The following is a 17,328-nucleotide window of genomic DNA, read 5'->3' as shown; positions in this document are numbered from 1 at the left end:
TCGGGTTCTGGAGGCTGGAAACCTGAAATCGATATGTTGGCTGGGCAGCAGGGTGTAGTCTTTCTGCAGCCTGGAGGGGAGGTTCCCCCCCAGCCCCTGGTGCTGTCTTCAGCGGCTCAGAGCTGCAGCGCTTCATTTGCGTTCTTCATCACCTCATTGCATTCTCCCTGTGTCTCCATGTCTGTGTCCAAGTTCATCTCTTCTTACAAGGACACCAGTATTGGATTAGGGCCCACCCTAACCTAATAATCGGAGAAGGCAATGGCACCCCACTCCAGTACTCTTGCCTGGAAAATCCCAGGGACAGAGGAGCCTGCTGGGTTGCAGTCCATGGGGTCGCTAAGAGTCGGACACGACTGAGCGACTTCACTTTCACTTTCCACTTTCATGGATTGGAGAAGGAAAAGGCAACCCACTCCAGTGTTCTTGCTTGGAGAATCCCAGGGACGGGGGAGCCTGATGGGCTACCGTCTATGGGGTGGCACAGAGTCAGACACGACTAAAGCGACTTAGTAGCAGCAGCAGCAACCTAATATAACCTCATCTTTACTTGATTACCTCTGCAAAGACCTTGTTTCCAAATTAAGGTCATATGCACAGGATCTAGGAGTAGGTCTTCATTGTATCTTTTGTGGGGGACACAGGTCAATCCATAAGGGTCCAGTGGACTTCTGCAATGCTGTTTGCATCCTGTGCTGCATCCCACCCATTTTCTCCTCCGTGGCTTCCTCTGCCAAGGACGAGGCACTCCCCTCTCCTCCAATGAAGAAAGTGGGGCTGGCTCAGATCACTTTTCACCTTCTGCTCTCCCAAACGATTACAGGCTACTAAGGTGGAATCGTGAAATAGAGGCAGGCTTTTTGTCTTTTTTACTCCCAGACAGTAAAAATCATTAAGGCTTGCTCTTAATTAGTTTCATTTCGAAGCTTCTAAATATTGATTTAACCTACACTCCTTTGTACTTGCTGCAGTCACTGAATTATGCCTGATATTGATCATGGGATGGAAGCATTTCCCTCCACCAGGCCCTGGGCCCTAGAAGCCCGTGGTCCCCCAGCGGGTCTGAGGGGCTCAGAAGGCATTGATGGGCTTGGAGGCAAGAAGCCCCTGCCAGGTTGGATAGGGTCTTCCTCTCCCAGAAGTGCTATTCAGCTTAGGCCAGGGGCCAGCGTCTTTCTCTTGGGCTGGCCCACGCTTGGGGGAATTTGATCAGCTGGAAACTTCCCATTCTTTCCAGGCCTGAAGAGAGCTGGGCAGGGGCAGCTGGAGGAGGGTGCTGTGGGGTCAGGGTTTAGAGCAAGGGCATTGGCAGCCGCCAGACCTTGTTTGACTCCTAGCTTTACCAGCTGGATGTTCTTGGGTGAGGGACATATCCTCTCACATCTGTGAAATGGGGCTAGTAATCCCCTTATCTTGCTGTGGTTTTGAGCATTGAGTGTGAGCACTCACGTCAGAGCCCAGCCCAAGGCTGGCTGAGAGAGTCGTCAGTCAACGGCTACCATTATTAACATTGCTGTCCCTCTGGGATAATAAATCTGGATTTGGAAGCACACAGTGTCTTTAAGCTAAAAGCCATGGCTTTTACTTGCTTGCTATATGATCCTGGGCAAGTCACTTAATATCCTTTCCATTAAAATGGGAGTGATGACATCTATGACCTTGCCAGCCTATTGTGAGACTCACACAGGATCATGGAGGTGGAAGAATTTAAACTGCGAGGTGCGAACGGTCATAAGGGGTATTGTTATTGATGGCTACGGGAGGCACTGCCTTCCATGTGCTCTGTCTGCGAACCATGTGCCTTCTGGCTCCAGCCTGCTGTTCCGGTCTCTTCACACCACTTGCACTGTTGGAAACTAAGGGGGACCACTCAGTTCTTGAAGCTCTCTTCATCATTTTTGTCCCAGGACCTTTGTTCCTGGTGTCCCCAGTATGTAAAGAATATCTTTCACCATCTGTGCATCTGTTGACCTGTTGATTTAGACAACACTTCCCTGGGAGGTTTGTTTTCTAAAGAAACAAAAACAACTTTATTGGTACATTTCATACCTTCAGATCTACCCATTTTTTGTGCATAATTGAATGACTTTTGGAAATTTCCTCTGCATTTTTGCCCAGTGTCCCTCATGAGGCAGAATTGTGTTTTCTCCTCTGGACCGTGTCCCTGTTGCCCTTGGTGGGCACTTCTGTGACAACTCTCATCATGCTTTAGTAGAGTGGGGATTTTTTAAATCTGTGATCACACCTGCCCTCCCCGTGACCTTGTACCCCTAGCCGCCCATAGTGCCAGCATACAGTCGCAACTCTATTAATGCCCATTGGGTAGAAAGTTTCATTGTGGCCAGAACAGAGGTGTGAGGCATCTGGAATACTCAACCCTGACCTATCAGCATAATGATATGAAGCTCATCATATGCGGAGTTTTAATTAAGCATTCCTAGCTGGCACTGTTCTTGTTTACAGAATTCTAGGCTCAGCTGGGGGGTGCTTTAGAGATTATCCAGCCCAGCAGTTCTCCAACATGGAGCCCATGGGAGGCACCTGAAGGGTTTGCTCAAGCACAGATAACTAGGCCCCACCCTCTGATTCTGGAGGTCTGGGGTGGGCTGGAGAATCTGCACAGCTAACAAATTTCCAGGTGATGCCGATGGTGCCGTTCCAGGGACCTCAGCTTTAGAAGCGCGCTGTACCCCAGCCCCTAGGTCACAGGTGAGGGGCCCGGACACATCCCCAGGCCAGTCCAGGCCAGGGGCAAACCCAGTCCTGTCCCGCCCCGCGCCCTCTGCCACTTCCCGCGCTCTGACCTCTGCTCCCGCCCTGACTGCAGAGAAGCTGGATGCGGGCCCAGGTCACACGGGGCCTCTGACAAAGGCTCCAGTCCGGGCAGGACGAGGGGCTGCTGACTGAGGGGGGAAGCAGGGGACGGGGAGGGCCCCGGGAGGGGGCAGGCCCAGGCTGGGCAGGGCGGCCTGGAGGAGGCCGTGCGGACAGGCCGCGCTCACTGCGGTCGGTTGCGGGGGCCCTCCGCGGGGCTCGGTTGCAGCCATCTGTCTCGCAGGCCTGCCCGAGACAGCTGACAGGGGAGGCGGTGAGCCCCACGGGGGCCGAGGCTCCTTCCGCCGCGCCATTTATCTCGGAGCTTCATCTGGCAAACCTGCTGATGAAACGAGTCTCCTTTTCTCTCCGCCTCATCAATTTTCATTCTGATTTCATTTTCTTTTTCCGTTAGAAGAGCTTTGGCCTTTCTCCTTGTGTAACTGGTCTGTTCCCCATTGGCTCTGCGTCTTTCTCCTCAGCCCCGAGCCCGACCCCCAGGCACCCCTCCCAGCGCACTCCCACTGTGCTCACCTTGGTGCTTCTCTCCCCCTTAGTTCTGGGCACAGGGGTCACAGAGTTGCCCTCGAGGGGCTCACAGTCTGACACAGGAGCTGAGCATCATACTGGATGCGGGTTCCTCGATGAGAAAAAGAGCAAGGGATTAATTAGCTGGGGGTGGGGGTGGTAATGGAAGACTTCAGAAAAGGACAGTGTGAACTGAGGCCTCAGAGAATTCCCAGGGTACACGAGCGTGACAGGGACTTCTGGGCAAGGCCCCTGCATGTACAGAAGCAGCGGGGCAGGAAAGAGCATTGCTCACCTCTCTCTGAAGCCTCCTTCCGCCTGCACCTGGCTCCCAGGGACCCACTGCGTCTTAAGGGCTGCTGAAATGCTGCCCAGCACCCTCGGCTGATTCTAGGAAGGGCAGGAGCAATTACAGGGAGGGAGCGGGAGAGGCTGAAGGTCGGCGCTTGGCCTTGGCTGCCCCTTGGGCTGGCGGCCAGTGCAGACTGGCTGTGGGCTGCAGCCACACTGGGACCCTTGCAGCGCTGCTGGGAAGGGCCCTCTCGACCCTTCCAAGGAGCACCTGGGCAAATGGAGGAGCTGCTCACCTAAGCCAACGAGAGTGAGCTGTTTGTTGGGTGAGAGTGTCAGACACTGGTGATCTATAAGTGGACTGAGTTCCAGAGCCTTCTAGAGTCCTGAAGACTAGAAACAGAACCCTGATTGGAAGCCGCAGGGAGTGCTTAGAGTTGACCCAGGAGAGGGCAGCTCCACCAAGAAGGAGTATCAGCCTGAGATGGAAGAGCTCCTGGGAAAGGCTGCCCGCGTTAGGAAGCACACATCCACGGGCAAGCCGTCTGGGGCGGGCCTGGTGCGTGGGGGGCCTGGAAGCTGGAGACTGTGCCCCAGACAAACCCAGGGAGATGGAAGTGGAAGAGGGCTCCACTGAATGCCGGGCGCTTGGCAGGCATCACCTCTTTTAGATTTCCCCCATGAGGGAGGTCTCTCCCCAGCTACCAAGGAGGAGCCTGAGTAGGGATACTCAAGGCCCAGGATTCAGGTGCAGACTGACTCCAAAGCCCTCTTTTGAACGGCTGACCTAATCTAAGGCCCCGGAGAGTCCAAGGCCAGTCCAGAGACCTGGAGATGCACATATTTCTTTCTGGAAACAAATCCCTTCCCTCCCAAGTCAGGAAAAGGTTTTTTACTGAAACAGTGACTCCTCTCACTTCAAAGTAGAAGAGAGGGCAAAGGTGGACAGGAGGACCTCATCCTTTCCCCAAGAGATGCCCCCCATTTTTATCCCTGATCTCCTCCAGTCTCCCCAGCATCTTCCACTCTTGGAACAGCTTCTGGTACCAGAATCATGGAAGCAGAAAGGGCTGGTGTGTGAGGCACAGCCAGGTTCCCACTCGGGCCCGTCCACATCCGAGCTGTGGGACCTGGGTCTGATCCCTGGGCTCCACTGAGTTGAAGTTTCTTTTGTAAAAAGTACCCACTTACAGGGATGTTGGAAGGATGGGATAAGGTATGTAAAGGGCCAACAAATAGAAATCCGGCATGTACAAAGCACTCAGGAATGTTGTATCTTCCCTCTGACACTGATTTATATCATCCTTCCTGCGGCGTCAACGAGAGTTGAAGGGACTCACCTCAGTCAGAGAGGTCCTGCAGACTCATCATTTCCAAGCTTTTATAGCTGCGACTCAAGGGCAAAAATGCATGATTTTGCATCATATCTGACTGTGTACAAGTGTGTGTGTGTGTGTGTGTATAAAACAGAAAGAAAAACGTTTCTTAAAACATTGCTTCCTCTAGCTACATACCACGCACTCTATTGTCTATTTCATTTTTAAATGCACATTGTTATCCACTTTAAACTGTTTTCATGACCCACTAATGGGTTGCCACTCATAGTTCATGGTTGTAAATACCTCCCACCCTCTACACTGCCCTAGGTTCTGAGAAGATAAAAATCAGTACCAAACCATCCCTTCCTCCAGGAAGTTGCATCCTGGTTGAGAAAACAGGCAGTAAGACAGATGCTGTTACAGTGGAGGTTTGTTCCGGGTTCCAGGGGCTGCAGTGGGCATGACCACCTTTCTCGGAGGGACTCTGGGAACATGTTGCAAGGAGGTGGCATTTGGGATGGGTTTTTAATGACTGGAAAGGAGTTTGACAGTTGAAGTTGGGGAGAGGTTTTGTGGGTTGAGTGCGAGGCCTGAGGAAGGGAAGGAAATAGCAGGTCTAGTTTGGGGGGAGCATGAGGTGTTTGGGAACAAGAGGGTCACTCAGGGCTGAGAAGGAGACACCAAAAGAGGCTATCGTAAGAGTCAAGACAAGCGATGAGAAGGGATCGTAAGCATGCGCACTGCAGTGGGCACGTGTGAGGCGGGAGAGGGTCAAGGTGGCGGAGATTCCCAGTCCTGGAGACTGGTGGGTGCTGGTGCTGCCTGAGCTGGTTTGGTGGGAGGTGTTGGGCTTGGGGCCCGTCGAGTGCGAGGAGCCTCTGAAATGGGTAGGTGCAGAGGCCCGGGGCAGTGAGAGGGAGTCTGGTCTGGGCCTCTCCTCTCTGGCCGCTCCCCTGCTTGTCCCCTTGCCTGCTACCGCAGACTCTGTCATCAGAATATCTACAGGTCTGGCAGCAGAAAGGGGCTGGCAGTGCTGCCCCAGGAGGAGGCCAAGGCCCAGCAGGGCTCTGGGGAAGGGCTGCCAGGGGTGTGGGGCCAGGAGGTCATCCTGCCTTTGCCCGAGGCAGCATAGCACTCACGGGTTCAGGTCATAGGGTTCCAACCTGAGAGGGGACCCTAAGACGTAGGACTGTAGATCAAGAAAGAGAAATAGAGGCATCTCCCTTCTTGGAGATCACTGATTAAGAATGAGACCCTGGGAAGCTATAGTCACTGTGAAGCAGGAGGATGAATTAGGTGAATTTCAAGTCTGAGGTTCTGGATTTCCCTAGGGCCTGAGTCAATATTTCCAGAGCCGTGGTTTCGAGTTGTGATGGGGAAGGAAGGGGAGTTCTGTCCTTAAAAGATGAAGTTGACCGACGGTGACAGAGTCAGGCAGGACAATGGCTACTCCAGGCGGGAGCTGCACATTGACTGGGAAGCGTCGCACAGGAACCTCAGGAGGGCTTGGAAGTATTTGTTTCTTGTTCAAGGGGTGGTTATATTGGTATCTGCTAATGTAGAAATTCATCAAGCTGCACACTTGGGATCTGTGCCATTTATGTACTCTCTTATAATACCTGAATAAGAGAAAGGAAAAGTTTACTACAAAAGGTAAGAGTTGAGAAGTAGGAGCTAAGATGGGAGGAGGGGCAATGGGGAAGGGGGCCATGAGGGCCATGAACAGGCACGTCCTAGACCTCGATCCGGGGTCCTCACAGCAGCTCTGTGAGGGGGTCTCATCCTCACCTCCCCGCCCGGGGCGCTGACTTTGCCCAAGGTCACACAGTGAGCGGCAGAGCCAAACTCAAAACTGATCGCAGAGGCCGGCTTCCTTCTGCTTCACCACTCCTCCTTTGCATAAGTTATTTATGGAATTTAGACTCTGGAAGACTAGATAAACGCTGAGGTCTCCTGCAGCCCTGAGGTCCTGGTTGTCTGTGATTAAATGGGAGGCGGGAGCGAGGGCCATGCTCCCCTCCCAGGAGGAGCTCTCAGGGGCCAGGTGTACAGATGGAGTGCTGCCCGCCCCCCCGCCCCTCATGTCCCCCAACCCAGAGCTTATCTGCCGGTGAGGAGGCCGGAGTTTATCAACGCTACACTCAATTATGCTGCCCATCTGTCTCCGCAGCTCAGGAGGCCCTGGCACTGAAGCTGCAGTGAAGGCCAGGCCATCGATCATTGCCTGCTGCTCCTCCCTCTTGAGGACTCCCAGCCCAGGGGGGCTGGGCTGCAAGGAGGGGAGGGGGACAGATCCACTCTGCACCCATGGCCATCTGGAGGAGCGACGCTGTCTGCTGGCAGGAGCCTCCGGCTGTGCTGGGCCAGAGAAACAGGAGAAGGGCCGCTGTGCCCCTGATGCCAGCTTCTCCAGAATTCTTCATTCGGTGCTTTGCCAAGGATTGAGGTTCAGTGGGAAGTGTGTGGAGTCCATTCCATACTTTCTGCTAGGTCCAGAGCAGCTGCCTGGAAGAGGGGGTCCGTCAGGGCTCACAGAGCCAGCTTTTCCAAAAGAAGCTTTGCTCCTCTCTTCTCTTGGGCTAGACCCCCCATGTCCCCCTCACTGAAGGCCAAGGCTGCAGCGGTCTGCACACAGCAGCCCCCAGCCCCCGGTACAGAGGCAGACTGAAGTCTGTGCCACCACACAGAGGAGCAGGGGCTTCTCTGTGTGTCCCCAGGGGAGTCCCTGTAGATAGGAATCAAGGCATGGTGCCCGAGGGCCCCCTCAGGTCGCCGTCGGGGAGGAGGGGCACAGGGTCAGGTCGTCCCTGAGGGGCTGGCCGCTGAGGCAGGCTTGCTGGGCCACCAGGCCGGCCGGCGTCAGTCTGCCAGGCAGTGAGCCGTGGGCCGGGGAGGCAGGCTATGGAGTCAGAGACCTGGGTTTGAACTCTGACCCCACCACTTCAGAAGCCATGTAACCTCCAACATGTCACTTAACCTCTAGGTGCCTCAGTTGCTTCTGCTCCAGAGACTAAATGATCTCTTCCTTCTCTGCCTGCACACAGGATTGATAGGAGCATTACATACTTCACTCTTTGTATCCACTCACCAGTACCCTCTGCCAGTCCTACACTTGGCACCATGGGGACACAAAAACATGCACGACACGGCCCCTGCCACCAAGAGCCTGAAATCCAGCTCTCGGGGAAAGCACACACGTGATAATCTGAACTCTTGCTCACCCGGAGAGATTATAGATAAAAGACAATTAGCTTTCTCTGCAGCTCCTGCAGAAACTGCTAATCAAGCCTGCATGAGTGGGCCATGTGCAAGACAGCCTTAAGTGGTGATGGCAGGTGAGTGGGCAGCTCTGAGTTCTACCCTGGAAGCTCAGCAGCGATGGGAGGACTTGTCTAGGCCTTTGCCAAGCATCGGGGCCAGAGGTGCATGTCAACATGAAGCATCCAGCCGCTGCCCCTCTCCAGATGCCGGCTCTCACCCCAGCCCAGCCACAGGGGCAAGGAGGTGGGTGAGCCTGGGGTAGAGGGAAAGGCATGTCTCTGAACATTTTAAATGAGCTTTTAAGTGGCTTCTCGATGCCCTTCACACCGTTGTGCATCAGCAGAAAGAGGCGCCGGGACAGAGGCGCTGGAGGAGGAGCCTGGGACTCGGTCAAGACCTCAGGGCCCTCTCCACCCACTGAAGCCTTCTCTTCCCTCACGAGCTGTCTTGGGCTCTCCTAATCATTTTACATTTTTGGTCCTGCCAGAGTGGCACTCTTAAAGGTGTGGCATTTAGTTCTGCCCCCAGCTCCCCACCCCACATGGGGATGACACCGGGCCCACAGTGGGCAAGCTTTATAGGGACTGGTTAAGTCCTAGGATCCAACTTCTCTCCCCTCTGAGAAGTCCTGAAGCTGGGGTGCCTCCCCATCCTGGGGGATGTGGAGAACTAAGACTTCCTGAGCTCTGTGTGCACCACACCCAGCTCCTTCAATCCTAATGACGAGCTCATTCTACACTAAGGAACCGATGCTCAGAAAAGTCAACAGCTTTTCCCAAAGTGCTCTGGTAGGAAGTGGTAAGTAACAGTAAGATCTGTTTGCTGTCAGGCCTGGGCAAGAGGCAGAGGCCTCTGGTGTGCCCGCGAGGCAGGACCACAGTCTTAGCCCCACGACAGGGACAGCCCTGCTTCCTCTGCACCCACACAGCACACTGCGGAGGCCTCACCCCTCCTCCTGACCTCCACTCACCGGCCTGGGTGGCTGAGTTCCCCTGGCTCCCCTCTGCATGTGGATGGAGGTGTGCATGCTTTTGTACATGTGTGTTTGTTTGCCCTGAGTTTTATGTGTCAGTGTACACACCCCCCACGCAAAACCTCTGTGCATTTTAAGTCATGTTGTTTTTCCCACCTTCAGAAATAGCTGCAGAGGAAGGTGGGAAGTAGTCAAATGTAAACAGGCATGCCGCTCCCCTGCTCAGAGGCCTCCAATTGCTCCCCTCCCAGCCCCAGCATCCTGGAAGTGGGAGGAGGAAGCCAAAGAGTGCCTCTGGCCGACTGAGAGGCACCTGCCTGGAAGGTGATGGGAGACACAGCTCCCAGCTTCTCATAGCTCCCTGGCAAGTAGTCATCTCCTCAGGGGACACAAATGGGCACCCAGCCTGCTGCTGCAGCGGCCAGGGCAGCTCAGGGTGCCCAGGATTGGGTCGGGCCAGATGTGGGGCAGAGAAGGACAGTGTAAAAGGCACACCCTCTGGATTCCTGGCTCTTGCTACTTGCCAGCTGTGTGGCTTGAGACAAACTCTTCAACCATCTCTGAACCTCAGTTTCTTCATCTGGAAACTGGAAGTATTAATGCATATCTTATAGAATCTTTATGATGGTTAAGTGAAATAAGACACGCACAGCCTTGGGTCCTGGCAAATTGCAGGTGTTTAGTAACCGTGTGCTCCCCTGAGGCCTACAGCTGGAAAACTACCCAGTCAGACCTTCATTTGGGAGTCAGATGAAGCTTGGAGGCGTCCTCTAGTTCCCCATCTTGGTTCTAGGCCAAGGCTGGACTTGCATCAAGGGTGATGCAGCCGGGCCCTGGGTTCCAGAGAATCTAGACTGGATTGTCCATGCCTATGAAGAAGGAACAGCAGTGGCTGGGATTCTAGATGGGGTAGGGGCAAGGACCCAGCCTCCTGGGGAAAGGAGCCCTGGGACCACAGAGACTGATTTATATGATAAACCCTCCCTGGGCCCCTGCCTTGGGCTGTAAGCATGATGATGAATGACACAGGTTCCCAGCTGGAGAGACATTTCCACATGGTGTGATCAGGGCTGTGACGGAAGAAAGCAGAGGGCACTGGGAGAGCAGGAGCCAGGCCCTTAGCCTTCCAGGGGTGCAGAAGGTGAGAAGCAGCTTTCTGTAGGAGGTGACTGGCCTTAGGTTGAGCTTTCAAGAACAAGTGGAAGTTATCTGGGAGACCATGAGAAGGAGACAGGGGTGAATGTCGAGGGTAACTTTGACCCAGAATATTGGCTGCAGTGAGTACGGTGGGCAAAGCTAGGAGAACGGGCAGAGGCCAGATCACCTAAGGTCTTACCTGCAGGACTGAAGAGCTCAGACCCAGGCTTAAACCCACCTCCTCCTCCTAGCAGCTTGGCCAGGCTGCTGGGGAAGGGAAAGCCCCTACCTCCAGGTAGGGAAGTTGGCAAAAAACAAAGCCGACCTCTATCCCAGGAGAGCCTAAGCAGACCCCAGATGACCACCCCACTGCCCCAGCCAGTCTGGGCACGGGGTTGGGGCCCACTGCCTTTCAACTTTCAAAGTCTTAGGAGCTTACCCTGGAATTGAGAAACGACATTTGGTTCTGCGACCGTCTACCCACACTGCGCAGAGAGATGTCTGAAAACCATCACTTTATTTCCCATTTGCTCAGTGAGCCGAGGAGGGAGGGAAGAGAGAAGAGGGGCAGGCTGGAGAGTCTACTTCTCGTCTCTCTGGGCTCAGAAGGGCTCTGAAGATGACAGCAAATCCAGCCACCCCCTCTCCTCCACGCACACACACCTTCCCCAAGTTATCCCGGAGGCTTCCAAGGCTCAATCTCTTGCTCCTTCCCTGCGGACTCCCAGTCCCTCCCCCAGCAGATGGGAGAAAAGGACAACAAAGCGGAAGAGCTGTAGGATGGAGCGCAGGAGGCCTGGCTCATCTTGTCCTTTGGCCTCCTGAGTCTAATGGGGGAGACGCAGGAGGAGGGGGTAGATTCGGATCCTTTGAACCCTCCTTAACTCTGCGTCCTCTCCTTCCAGGCTGCCCTGACGGGGCATGGTGACGAGCGAGCAGACCCAGCACCTGTAGACCAGGATGGAGCGCTGTTCCCAGGCGGGCAGGAAATGGTGCCCTCCGGTCCCCGCATAGAATGACTGCCCTGGGGGGGTGGTTCCCTGGGTCCTGGCCGGGCTGCTGACCTTCAGCCTGCGAACCGCCAAGAGCACTGGGACTCCAGACTCTTCTTGTGGATGGTCCCCTGCCCTGCAGCTCCACCATGAGGCTCCTTGTGGCCCCCCTTTTGCTAGCGTGGGTGGCTGGTGCCACTGCCACTGTGCCCGTGGTACCTTGGCATGTGCCCTGCCCCCCTGGGTGTGCCTGCCAGATCCGGCCCTGGTATACCCCCCGATCATCCTACCGCGAGGCCACCACCGTAGACTGCAATGACCTATTCCTGACGGCGGTCCCCCCAGCGCTGCCCGCAGGCACACAGACCCTGCTTCTGCAGAGCAACAGCATCGTCCGCGTGGACCAGAGTGAACTGGGCTACCTGGCCAATCTCACGGAGCTGGACCTGTCCCAGAACAGCTTTTCAGACCCCCGAGACTGTGATCTCCGTGCCCTGCCCCAGCTGCTGAGCCTGCACCTGGAGGAGAACCAGCTGACCCGGCTGGAGGATCACAGCTTCGCAGGGCTGGCCAGCCTGCAGGAGCTCTATCTCAACCACAACCAGCTCTACCGCATCGCCCCCAGGGCCTTCGCGGGGCTCAGCAACCTCCTACGGCTACACCTCAACTCCAACCTGCTGCGGGCCGTTGACAACCGCTGGTTCGAGATGCTGCCCAGCCTGGAGATCCTCATGATTGGCGGCAACAAGGTGGATGCCATCTTGGACATGAACTTCCGGCCTCTGGCCAACCTGCGCAGCCTGGTGCTCGCGGGCATGAACCTGCGGGAGATCTCTGACTATGCTCTGGAGGGGCTGCAAAGCCTCGAGAGCCTCTCCTTCTACGACAACCGGCTGGCCCGCGTGCCCCGGCGGGCGCTGGAGCAGGTGCCGGGGCTCAAGTTCCTAGACCTGAACAAGAACCCACTCCAGCGGGTGGGGCCCGGGGACTTTGCCAACATGTTGCACCTCAAGGAGCTGGGGCTGAACAACATGGAGGAGCTGGTCTCCATCGACAAATTTGCGCTGGTCAACCTCCCCGAGCTGACCAAGCTGGACATCACCAACAACCCTCGGCTCTCGTTCATCCACCCCCGAGCCTTCCGCCACCTGCCCCAGATGGAGACCCTCATGCTCAACAACAATGCTCTCAGTGCCTTGCACCAGCAGACCGTGGAGTCCCTGCCCAACCTGCAGGAGGTGGGTCTCCATGGCAACCCCATCCGCTGCGACTGTGTCATCCGCTGGGCTAACGCCACCAGCACCCGCGTCCGCTTCATCGAGCCCCAGTCCACGCTGTGTGCCGAGCCCCCGGACCTTCAGCGCCTCCCAGTGCGAGAGGTGGCCTTCCGGGAGATGACGGACCACTGCCTGCCCCTCATCTCCCCCCGCAGCTTCCCCCCGCGCCTCCAGGTGGCCAGCGGAGACAGCCTGCTGCTGCACTGCCGGGCACTGGCGGAGCCCGAGCCCGAGATCTACTGGGTGACTCCCGCTGGGGTTAGGCTGACGGCCGCCTGGGCGGGCCGCAAGTACCGGGTGTACCCCGAGGGGACGCTGGAGCTGCGGAGGGTGACAGCGCAAGAAGCAGGGCTGTACACCTGTGTGGCCCAGAACCTGGTCGGGGCCGACACGAAGACGGTTAGTGTGGTTGTCGGCCGGGCCCCGCTGCAAAGCGGCAGAGACGAGGGGTGGGGGCTGGAGCTCCGGGTTCAGGAGACCCACCCCTACCACATCCTGCTGTCTTGGGTCTCCCCACCCAACACAGTCTCCACCAACCTCACCTGGGCCAGCGCCTCCACCCTCCGGGGCCACAGGGCCACCGCGCTGGCCCGCCTGCCACGGGGCACCCACAGCTACAACATCACGCGCCTCCTTCAGGCCACGGAGTACTGGGCCTGCCTGCAGGTGGCCTTCGCGGATGCCCACACCCAGTTGGCTTGTGTATGGGCCAGGACTACAGAAGCCACCTCTTGCCGCAGAGGCTTAGGGGACCGGCCCGGGCTCATAGCCATCCTGGCTCTCGCCGTCCTCCTGCTGGCAGCTGGGCTGGCAGCCCACCTTGGCGCCGGACAGCCCAGGCAGAGTGTGGGTGGGCGGCCTCTGCTCCCAGTCTGGGCTTTCTGGGGCTGGAGCGCCCCTTCTGCCCGGGTGGTGTCGGCACCCCTCGTCCTGCACTGGAATCCAGGGAGGAAGTGGCCCAGGTCCTCTGAAGGGGAGACTCGGTCCCTGCCATCATCACAGAATTCCTGAAGCTCAGCCTGTTCTCGGCAGTAGAGAAATAACTCAGACTACTTTTTACCAAGAGGGAAGCAATCTGGGCCAGACGCCCTGCCAGGAAATTGACCTGGACCCGCGTGCTTGAGGCCTGGCAGCTGAACCGAGACAACCAGCTTCTAGCCCCAGGGGGTGCCCTGCAGCCTCCAGGAGCCGCCCTTACCTTCTGGGGGCACTTCTGCTGCCATTCTGAGGAGCAGCTCCAAGGAGCAGGAAGGACTCTGGCTAGAGCCACCTGCCTCCCCAGTTGGCTTTGTGCCCGGAGAGCCCTGGGCCTCTGCCTGGATGTCCCCTGCCTGCGTCCCCAGGGCCCCGGCCCACAGGAGGCACCCCCTCCTCTTTGTCTCTGTGCAGTCTCAGTTGCTTGCTCTTTCCCCCACCCTGGGCAAGGGCTGAAGGCCTCTCCTCCCTACCTGGGGGGGAGCTGCTCCCCACGTGGCCCCGCCCCGGCCTCGCTGGATTGGAAGGAAGCGTGGAAGAGGGATGCCCAGGAACGGCTCTGCCCGGCAGCCGGCTCGCACTGACAGTGACTTTCTGTAGGAAATTTTGTACCTTCGTGGAGAAACATGTCACTTCCCCTCAACTCAGTTTTGCTCCTGTTTTGTAAAAAATAAAAATAAATAAGAATAACAATAATAAGAGGAGGGGAAGGGAACAAAAGAGAAGCGATCATTCAAATACTGAGTGTGACTACAGAACTCTCAGTTCTGAATCCCTTTGGAGCCTGAGGGTGACAGGAGGGCTGGGGGGATGAGGGAGTCGGGGAGCTTGGAGCTAGAGGCACGGTTTGCCCCGCAGGTTTGGAGTCTGATGTGCAGGCACCCCCGGACTGCTCCCCAGAGAGCCCTGTAACTGAGCAGGAGATCTGGGGATGGTGCACAAGAGAGGCTGACAGGAGAGGAAAGAAGAGGAGACATGGAGTGAGAGGGAGAGAAAAATGGAGAAGTCTGGAGATGGCGACAGTGGAAATTTCCATCACCACACACTGTCAGCCCTTCCTTTTCTGTGATAAGCAATTAACATGCCAGTACATAGGAAGCACTTCCCAGCCTATTTCTAATTAAACAAACCCAAGAGGCAGAGTCACGCAGAGAATTTCAAATCGTCAAGACAGCAAGGACTTTGGCTCACTGGGGTAGGAGGGGTCTGGGGGGGTGATGGAGGGCCTGAGGTGGGTAGGGCTGTGGGAGACTGCAGCATCTATCTTTCCAGTCCATTTCAGTATAATTTGCAATGAGCCAGGTTTGCTTTTGCAGTTTTTTTTTTTTTTAATGGATCAAATTCTTAGGACCAAATGTGAAGAGAAACATCTGTTGGAAAAGCAGAAGAGCCGAGGGGAGGGGGCTGCCGTGGCCAGCCAGTGGGGGTTCCACAGCAAGAGGCTGCCAGACAACAGCTCTTGTTTCTGAGACGGGTCTCTTGAGACAGAAAAGAAGCCACATGTGAACCTGAGGACTCCAATGTTACAGACACAGTTAGCAGACATGAAGGAAGTGGGCTTTAAGTCACCCTCAAGGTTGCAAATGTAGATGCAAGGAAGCCAGACCAGTAGCCGGAGCTTCCGACCCCATGGACCCAAGAAAGAGAGCCCTCACCCAAGTTAGAGGGTTATGCCCCTCTCCCAGTGAATCCAAAGACAGTAGGGTTCTCTGAAGACCTTCAGCAAAAAGGCAGGTTAGAAGACTTCTTCCTCTTGGACAGAAGGGTTCTCACACACCAGCCTGCATCAGTCACCTGAGGGCCAGGTCAGCACGGAGGCTGGTCCCACCCCCAGAGCTTCTGATCCAGGTCTGGGCAGGACCTGAGAGTGTGCATGTTTAACAAGCTTTCAGGTGATACTGATACTGCTGGACTGGGGACCACACCTGGAGAACCACGGAGCTCCAACCTGGGGTGGCTGCAATGTTTTGCTTCCTCTAGGTCCCAGTTTTGTTTTTTCCTAGACAGTGGTATAGGTTATGGCCCTGTGAGAGGGTTGCGGGGTACGGGGGCTGGAGGCTGGTCCACTGGCTCCTCTCCCCTCTACTGCAGGGCTGCTCAGCCCCGTTTCAAAAGGACAGCCCATCGCCCTGAGTCAGCAGGCTCCACCCACAAGTGCTCTTTCCCATGCGCAACTTACATGTTCTTAGGGGAAAGTGAAAAGGAAAGTCGCTCAGTCATGTCTCACTCTTTGAGACCCCATGGACTATACAGTCCATGGAATTCTCCAGGCCAGAATACTGGAGTGGGTAGCCTTTCCCTTCTCCAGCAGATCTTCCCAACCCAGGGATCAAACCCAGGTCTCCTGTTTTGCAGGCGGATTCTTTACCAGCTGAGCCACAATGGAAGCCCTCTTTAGGGGAGGGAGCTGGGAAAGCTTTAGGACCATCATAGCCAAGTTCGGGGCAGCCTAATCACTGCTGGTGAGGGTTCATCCTCCATGATCCAGAAGCTCCGTGGGGAAGAGGCAGGGCAGGACCTGCATTGATCTTGGAAAACTGAAGTCAGAGGTCAACACCTCCTGTGTCTAGGATGAAGGGCAGGTGCTACCTTCTGGATGGGCCCATATGGCAAGGAGAATCCAGGTGCTGGTCCTTTATATAAGCACCCAGAGCCCTGTGAGTCCTGCAGCCCTCTCCCAGCAACACCTCCTTTGCCACCTCAGAACTCCCACCCAGAACGCCTCTAAGAGCTCAGGCTCAGTCATAACAACCCCAAAAGTGACCCCAGCACACCTCAGATCCTGCAAGTGCAAATGCTTGTAAAGGTGCCTGGGGTTGGAGGGTGAAAGGCTGGAAGATGAAAAACATCTTTGCTACCTTCCTTTCCCAAAGACTCCTGAGTTACAGGCAGGGAGCCCTGAGAGAAAGGGGTGCTGCTCTGGCTCCATGTCCTTGGGAGTTCCCTGCACTGAGTCCTTGAAAGTGATCCCTTCTTCTGGGGGGAAAGGCATTATGGTGATTTAACCCAGTCTCAACTGAATTCCCTGGTCCTGAGCATGTGGCTGCCCCCAGAGAAGTTAGGTGAGCTGGGGAAGGATGGTGGTGAGTGGCCTCTTTTCTCCTGGAAAGAGAGCTGATGCTGCCAGGCTGAAGCCAGCTGTGAAGGGGAGGGATAGACACTTTGGGGTTGCCGTGTCCCAGAATAGCTAGAAACTGATCAAATGAGAGCCTCTACCCTGGTACAGAGCCGGGCACGCGGCTCAGGTGTGTTGCAACCAAGTGGGAGGATAGTGGGACTCACGCCCTGTATGTCTATTAATGCAACCTAAGTGCCATTCAAAGTCTTAGCTTTCCAACTAGACTGGGTGTGTGGGCAACGAAACATGCTGGGGTTAAGACAAACAGAGCAGCTATTTAGCCTGGTCTCTTCTGGATATTTAAGATTGCTTTTTAAAAAATGCTAAATAGGAAGCAGTAATTGTCACTGTTTGAATTTCAGGTTGTTACATTGGGCCTATCATTTCCATCTATTGAGATGATTTCCAAAGCCAGCTCAGACTTGCTGACTTGTCCCTGGCTAGGACACGCCTCTGCAGGATCCAACCCTGTCTCTCTGTCCTCATCCGTGGCCCAGATGGTGAAGATGCAGGCCAGGATGTGGTTCTGTGGCTCACCACAGTGGCCTTCCCACCGCATGGACCCATCCACCAACACACCTGAGATGCTCAGCCACCTACAAACCCCTTAAACACACCCTCTTGCAGCCCACGTCCCTGCATT

At 55.8% G+C, this 17,328-nt stretch overlaps 1 protein-coding gene across 1 annotated transcript in view; it reads left to right on the top strand.

Annotated features, from left to right (window-relative positions):
* LRRN2 (leucine rich repeat neuronal 2) overlaps positions 1 to 14,267 on the top strand; it is a 62,508-nt gene extending 48,241 nt beyond the window's left edge. The window contains exon 2 of the mRNA XM_055581726.1: positions 11,229 to 14,267. Within this exon, the coding sequence (XP_055437701.1) occupies positions 11,465 to 13,603 (2,139 nt within the window). The 5' untranslated portion in view covers positions 11,229 to 11,464 and the 3' untranslated portion in view covers positions 13,604 to 14,267. The remainder of the gene's footprint in view (positions 1 to 11,228) is intronic.
* Positions 14,268 to 17,328: the final 3,061 nt, after the last annotated feature.

This window comes from Bubalus kerabau, chromosome 5 (genome assembly GCF_029407905.1).
Source record: "Bubalus kerabau isolate K-KA32 ecotype Philippines breed swamp buffalo chromosome 5, PCC_UOA_SB_1v2, whole genome shotgun sequence".
In the NCBI taxonomy this organism is placed as follows: domain Eukaryota; kingdom Metazoa; phylum Chordata; class Mammalia; order Artiodactyla; family Bovidae; genus Bubalus; species Bubalus kerabau.
Note: the sequence above shows the minus strand (reverse complement) of the source record. Positions and strands in the feature narration are given on the sequence as shown.